This window comes from Lipophrys pholis, assembly GCF_963383615.2.
Source record: "Lipophrys pholis genome assembly, chromosome: 2".
NCBI lineage: Eukaryota > Metazoa > Chordata > Actinopteri > Blenniiformes > Blenniidae > Lipophrys > Lipophrys pholis.
Window position 1 is genome coordinate 4,787,797 of NC_137636.1, and position 7,766 is coordinate 4,795,562.

At 43.3% G+C, this 7,766-nt stretch overlaps 1 protein-coding gene across 1 annotated transcript in view; it reads left to right on the forward strand.

Annotated features, from left to right (window-relative positions):
* Nucleotides 1-1,376: 1,376 nt before the first annotated feature.
* Nucleotides 1,377-7,766, forward strand: part of LOC308106346 (uncharacterized protein) — a gene marked incomplete at its 5' end in the record, with an annotated part of 68,895 nt that continues 62,505 nt past the window's right edge. Inside the window, 2 exons of the mRNA XM_080458044.1 lie at nucleotides 1,377-1,492; nucleotides 3,667-3,768. Coding sequence (XP_080314170.1) covers nucleotides 1,377-1,492; nucleotides 3,667-3,768 — 218 coding nt within the window. The remainder of the gene's footprint in view (nucleotides 1,493-3,666; nucleotides 3,769-7,766) is intronic.

The window sequence follows — 7,766 nt, forward strand, 5'->3', positions numbered from 1 at the left end:
CTGATGTTTAAGGGAAGCAGCCGGTGATTTCTGCGTGCGAGAAGCTTGAAATGTTTCCCGCAGCTCTGCTATTTCCTCTGATTCTCTCTTTGCATGACATTGTGGAAGCTTTTCTGCTTCTCTTTCAACCTGCTGAGTATCCAGACTGCACTGTCATTACAGGTGTGTGTGTGTGTGTGTGTGTGTGTGTGTCTGTGTGTGTGTGTGTGTGTGTGTGTGTGTGTGTGTGTGTGTGTGTGTGTGTGTGTGTATGTGTATGTGTATGTGTGTGTGTGTGTGTGTGTGTGTGTGTGTGTGTGTGTGTGTGTGTGTGTGTGTGTGTGTGGCCAGTTTTTCCATCAGTGCCTGTAATTTCTCCCTCCACGCGCAGTGTTAACAGCAGCCATTCCACTTTCATTCAGCATTTCCACATAAACAATAATTATTCACAGAAGAAAAATATGAATGAAAAGTGGATTTACCTGCTCGGTTTGCCCCATAAAAACATTGTCTAACTCTCCGGTGTCCCAGTTTTATTGAGTGAGAAGCTTCACTGCGCTGCAGGTTGTGTAGGTTTGATGGAGGAAAAAGTTTTGGGAGAAAATCTCTTCATTGTGTGTTTGTTTCTAAATCCATGTGACACGTTAGAAACTGAAACTGGAGTCTCGACATCAACTGTTCATGCTTTATCACAGCTATTAGTTACTTCTTTGGGAAAGTACTGAACTGCTTATAAGAGTAATAATAAAAAAAATAAAAATACTAGTTACTTGGTTAAAAACTTAGTTGCTAATATAGCTGTATTACTGTAGCGTTAGCATTAGCTGAGCTGTTAGCATTAGCTGAGCTGTTAGCACTGCGCTGGTCAGAATAATGACTTAAGATATTTTTGAGATATTTCTTCGAGTCTCTTCAGATGTTTTTTTTGAATGTTTGTTTCGAGATATTTTTGTCGTCTTTGTCTTGAGATGTTTTTGTCTCAAGATGTCCTTTTCTTCAGATGTCTTTGTCCAAACATGTTTTATTTTCTCGAGATGTGTTTGCCTTGAAATGTCTTCGTCTTAAGATGTCTTTGTTGAATCTTTGTCTCGAGATGTCCTTTTCTCAAAATGTCTTTATCTCAAAATGGACTTTTCTCGAGATGTCCTTTGTCTTGTTTTTGCCAAGTCTGTGTCGAAAGGTGTTTTGTCGAATCTTTGCAATGTTTCTTTGTCGAGTCTTTGTCTCAAAACGTCCTTTTGTCTTAAGATGTCTTGGTTGGGTTTTTGTCTCGAGATATTTTTGTCATTGTCTTTAGTTTTAACTGTTGACGGCTTTTCTCTCAGACTGTGGCTCTTCGTCTCCACCTGCTGCTCAGTAACTCTGGGTTTACCTCTGGTCTGCTCCACAGGACGATGATGGGGGCCGGTGGGGTTCACCCCCGGGCCGTGCTCTGGCTCCACCTGCTGGCCGTCACTTCTGTGGTGTCGCCTCTAAACCCTGACGACCCCAACGTGTGCAGCCACTGGGAGAGGTGAGGGTCCGCCTCCTCGCTATCACCAACGGCACGCTTAAATATACAGTGGGGCAAAAAAGTATTTAGTCAGCCACCGATTGTGCAAGTTCTCCCACTTAAAATGATGACAGAGGTCTGTAATTTTCATCATAGGTACACTTCAACTGTGAGAGACAGAATGTGAAAAAAAAATCCAAGAATTCACATTGTAGGAATTTTAAGGAATTTATTCGTAAATTATGGTGGAAAATAAGTATTTGGTCAATAACAAAAATTCAACTCAATACTTTGTAATATAACCTTTGTTGGCAATAACAGAGGTCAAACGATTACTATAGGTCTTTACCAGGTTTGCACACACAGTAGCTGGTATTTTGGCCCATTCCTCCATGCAGATCTTCTCGAGAGCAGTGATGTTTTGGGGCTGTCGCCGAGCAACACGGACTTTCAACTCCCTCCACAGATTTTCTATGGGGTTGAGGTCTGGAGACTGGCTAGGCCACTCCAGGACTTTCAAATGCTTCTTACGGAGCCACTCCTTCGTTGCCCGGGCGGTGTGTTTGGGATCATTGTCATGCTGGAAGACCCAGCCACGTTTCATCTTCAATGTTCTCACTGATGGAAGGAGGTTTTGGCTCAAAATCTCACGATACATGGCCCCATTCATTCTTTCCTTCACACGGATCAGTCGTCCTGTCCCCTTAGCAGAAAAACAGCCCCAAAGCATGATGTTTCCACCCCCATGCTTCACAGTAGGTATGGTGTTCTTGGGATGCAACTCAGTATTCTTCTTCCTCCAAACACGACGAGTTGTGTTTATACCAAAAAGTTCTATTTTGGTTTCATCTGACCACATGACATTCTCCCAATCCTCTGCTGTAGCATCCATGTGCTCTCTAGCAAACTTCAGACGGGCCTGGACATGCACTGGCTTAAGCAGGGGGACACGTCTGGCACTGCAGGATTTGGTTCCCTGTCGGCGTAGTGTGTTACTGATGGTAACCTTTGTTACTTTGGTCCCAGCTCTCTGCAGGTCATTCACCAGGTCCCCCCGTGTGGTTCTGGGATTTTTGCTCACCGTTCTCATGATCATTTTGACCCCACGGGATGAGGTCTTGCGTGGAGCCCCAGATCGAGGGAGATTATCAGTGGTCTTGTATGTCTTCCATTTTCTGATAATTGCTCCCACAGTTGATTTTTTCACACCAAGCTGCTTGCCTATTGTAGATTCACTCTTCCCAGTCTGGTGCAGGTCTACAATCCTTTTCCTGGTGTCTTTCGACAGCTCTTTGGTTTTGGCCATAGTGGAGTTTGGAGTCTGACTGTTTGAGGTTGTGGACAGGCGTCTTTTATACAGATAACGAGTTCAAACAGGTACCATTAATACAGGTAACAAGTGGAGGACAGAAGAGCTTCTTAAAGAAGAAGTTACAGGTCTGTGAGAGCCAGAGATCTTTCTTGTTTGAAGTGACCAAATACTTATTTTCCACCATAATTTACAAATAAATTCTTTAAAATTCCTACAATGTGAATTCCTGGATTTTTTTTTCACATTCTGTCTCTCACAGTTGAAGTGTACCTATGATGAAAATTACAGACCTCTGTCATCATTTTAAGTGGGAGAACTTGCACAATCGGTGGCTGACTAAATACTTTTTTGCCCCACTGTACTTGATGTAATGTTTCGAAAATGACTTAACCGAAGTTAAAAGTCACAGAAGTAACATAACAGAGCGGAGTGACCTAGCTGAAGAGATGAAACATAGAAAATAACGTAACTTGAAGTACTGTGATGTAAGCAGTAACTCGGAATGAGGGAACACAAAAATAACGAAACAAGCGATGTAACGTAAAATAACTGAGGGTCACCCAAAGTGAAGTACAACATAACAGAAGTCATTTAACAAAAGAAGGTTCGCTGAAAGGACTTTATGTAAAAAGTAATGTAATTTGAAGTATCATAATATAAAAGTAATACAACGTGAAGTTGGAGAATAGCAAATCAAAAGTAACTGGTACGTAAAAGCAACGTAACAGGACACAGTAACTGAGGTAACGTACCTTTAGTGTAATGGAAGTGAAGTACTGTAACAGTTTAACGTTGGATGTGTACTCCTTTCCTGTGTAATGTGATTACTTTCTCCACTCTGTACTTATAGTCTAACCTCTGAGTCTGACTGGTTGATTTGCAGCTACGCAGTGACCGTGCAGGAATCGTACGCTCATCCCTTCGACCAGGTTTACTACACGCGCTGCACCGACATCCTCAACTGGTTCAAATGCACCAGACACAGGTACGCAAGTGTCTCGGTAATCCTGGTTGGTTCTTTATTTGGTGGCATTTAGCCGTTTTGTTGCTTCTTCTTTTCATTGTCACAGTATCTTCCTCCCACTATAATCTAGATTATAGAGCAGCATCCTCCCACTAACAACTGGATGATAGAGCATCCCCCCATTATATTCCAGATTACAGAGCAACCTTTACTAAATCGAGATTATAGAGCATCTTCCTCCCACTCACAACCAGATTATAGAGCACGTCCCCCCGCTATATTCCATATTATAGAGCATCGTCCTCCAACTAACGTCCAGATTATAGAGCTTCTTCCGCCAACTAACGTCCAGATTATAGGGCATCTTTCAACACTAACAACCAGATTATCGAGCATCTTCCTCCCACTATACTCCAGATTATAGAGCATCTTCCTCAACTAACGTCCAGATTATAGAGCATCTTCCTCCCACTAACAACCAGATCATAGGCATTCATTCTCCCACCAACCTTCAGATTATAGAGCAACTTCCTCCCACTAACAACCAGATCATAGGCATTCATTCTCCCACCAACCTTCAGATTATAGAGCATCTTCCTCCCACTAACAACCAGATCATCGGCATTCATTCTCCCACTAACATTCAAATTATAGAGCATCTTCCATCCTTCAATGGTGCTAAATGTAGTTTAATGTAAGGTTCTGTGATATGTTGCCCTCTGGACTCGGTGTGATCAATACTGGCAGCAGTAAAACTTAATAGATACATAGAAAGCACAACAGCAGTTCTGGATTATTAAATCATTTTAAAGCTCTTCACACGATCCCTCCTTCCTTTTATTCTCACCTTGAAGACAAAAAGTGCGGTGCAGACATCGTGCAACCGGACTGATGGCGTACATGTGGTTCAGTGGACCGTCTGCCTTTCAGGCACGGCTGACCTCTGACCTATCAGAACGCGCTCAGCTCCTTCCTCTGAGCGCCGGCCGGCCGGCGCTTTAATGGCCGCATTAAGCTTTATAGCTCCAGTTCAGCTCCCGAGGCTGGATGTCAGGAAACATCAGAAAACACACTGCAGCGCGCAGTCAGCAGGGTGTTTACCTGTGTGTGTGTGTGTGTGTGTGTGTGTGTGTGTGTGTGTGTGTGTGTGTGTGTGTGTGTGTGTGTGTGTGTGTGTGTGTGTGTGTGTGTGTGTGTGTGTGTGTGTGTGTGTGTGTGTGTGTGTGTGTGTGTGTGTGTGTGTGTGTGTGTGTGTGTGTGTGTGTGTGTGTGTGTGTGTGTGTGTGTGTGTGTGTGTGTGTGTGTGTGTGTGTGTGTGTGTGTGTGTGTGTGTGTGTGTGTGTGTGTGTGTGTGTGACACGCAGGATCAGCTACAAGACGGCCTACAGGAGAGGAGTGAGGACGATGTACAGACGACGATCACAGTGTTGCCCCGGATTCTACGAGACTGGAGACCTGTGTGTCCGTAAGTTATCTTCACACACACACACACACACGCTCAAACCTGCTCCTCTCTGAGACATTTCCTTGTTTTACAACTTTCAGAAGTTGTCGTTATCGTGATGCGTTTACTGCCACACAAAAAGTTGGTTATTATTTTTCATGAGTTGTGGAGCTCTCCGAGTTCTGTTCTCCCTCAACGCACCACCAAAGAAATGTTCATGTCCAGGGAAAGCTGACGCTCATGCATGGCTTAGAGGTAGGTTGAAGGAATAAAAGACATTAATAAGAAACGACGTGACCGAGTCATTTCAGGAAAGTCGATAATCACACGTGTCGTGTTTACAGATGCTTAAAGCAGCAGGAAGCTCGTCTGACAAACTAGTTTTTGTACCGTAAACAGTTTGCGACGATGTGACGGATACCTGCTTACCGCTGCAGTATTTCAGTGATGAGATAAAGCCGTATGCCGCCGTCATTGATTGCAGGAAGCCATGATTGATTAGTTAAACCTGACCTCGGCCTTGTTGCCGTGTATTAAAGTGGAGGATGATTCTCTGTCACATCACATCTCCTCCTCCTGGTTTCACCGTCAGTGCTGCTGAACACTGCAAAGAAAAAAACTCCCTTAAAGAAGATTAAGTGATGTTTCAGGGAAAGATCTGTATCGCTTGACATTTTGATGGGGATTCGGTCCAAATACTGAAATATCACAGAGGAAACGACAAACAGGAAAACACCCGAGAGACTTCCAGCCAATCAGCAGCCACGATTACGGCGTACCTGACAATCCTTTCATCTGCACAAGGATGATATTTCATGAGGGACACAGGAATGGCTAATTCATACATACACACAGGTTCAGGTGAGCAGCAGTGGGTTTCAGTCCCTTTTGTTGAATCTAGGTTCATTTGAAAGATTACAAAGTCGACTTTCTGAGATCTGAGAATACGTCTGAATAAAAGAGAGTTTAAATGAGTCGAGGAAGGCAGGTTTGAAGTTTAAACCTTTAAACTTGTCTTTAGAGACATGTTTAAAGTCCCAGAGCAACAGTTTAAAGTGAAAATGCAGAACTTTCATTGTGTTTTTGTCGTTCACGTCACATGACAACGGCGCTCAGAGCCACTGAAAACGCAAACTTTTTGAAAACGGCTCCCAAGGTGGGACATTTCAAAAACGCCGCAGGCTCCATCGCCGTGCCAACGGGCTGGTCGTCCACACCATTGCCTTAGTAAATAGTTGTTCTGCTCATGCTCAGTAGAAGGACAATAACAACAATGTTTTCCTCCAGAGTGTCGTGACTCCCCGTTCATATTCTCCTGGGACTTTGTAGTTTTATTTTGACAATCACCGTAATGATAATCCAACTTGGTAGTTTTATTTTGTCTGTCACTGTAATAACAATCCAACTTGGTACTTTATTTTGACAGTCACTGTAATAACAATCCAACTTGGTAGTTTTATTTTGTCTGTCACTGTAATACCAATCCTACTTGGTACTTTATTTTGACAGTCACTGTAATAACAATCCAACTTGGTAGTTTTATTTTGTCTGTCACTGTAATAACAATCCAACTTGGTACTTTTATTTTGACAATCGGTGTTCTCACATTGTTATTGTTTCTAGCGTGTTGTTCTCTGTAAACACGTGCGTGTGGTTTCATAGCAAAAACATTGTGGCCCAACATGCTGACTACAACATTTTCAGTGTTTCTGCTGTTTCCATGGAAACGGACATCGTTTTCAGAAAGTTGCCACGTAAACGTTTCTGGAAGGAAAACACAAAAATGATTGTTGTTGTGAAAAAACGGGAGCTCAGTCTGTTGTGAAGGAGCAGTTCAGAACGTTCAGCTCTGATATAACATTAATGATTCCTTTGCTTTGGTCTCGGCGATCAGGGTGGAAATAGTGTTTTTTTTTTTTTACATAATTTATTTTGTTTAAGGAGCACAAAGTGGTGTTTATCCTCTCTGACTTCGACGTCTTGAAGTATTGAACTGCGCTGTTGAGTTCTTCAGTTACTAAGGATTTCCCTCGGATCTGATGTATAAACCTCGGTTGTAAGTGTCGGAAACACGTCAGGCTGAATTAGTATTGTGTGTCGTGTGACTGTAAAGAGAGCCGGGAGCCACCGGTGAGTGATTTAACAAGGATTTAAATAACGGGAAAAGAAAGTGACTTCACCCTCCGACTGAACGAAAAAAACCCCAAAAAAGAAAACCTTTTTTTCGTTAAAACCTGAAACACTGGGCTTTCTTCTTATGCCTCTGATGTATAGATGCTCTTAAAAGACTGCAAATGCACTCTGCGTTTGAAGAAACCCAATAAAAGCGTCTGCAGCTCTGTTGTCTCTTATCAGGCGGCACTTTGTGCCGAGACCCCCCCCCCCCCACACACACACACCCCCATCACCCCCCCACCCCCCCGGTGCTCTGCACTACGTCTCCGTGACAAACAAAATCATTTTCCTGTCATCTGCATTGTTATTTTCCAGCTTCTCTTCTTCTTCCGCCGTTGCACACACACATACACACACACACACACACACACACACACACACACACACACACACACACACA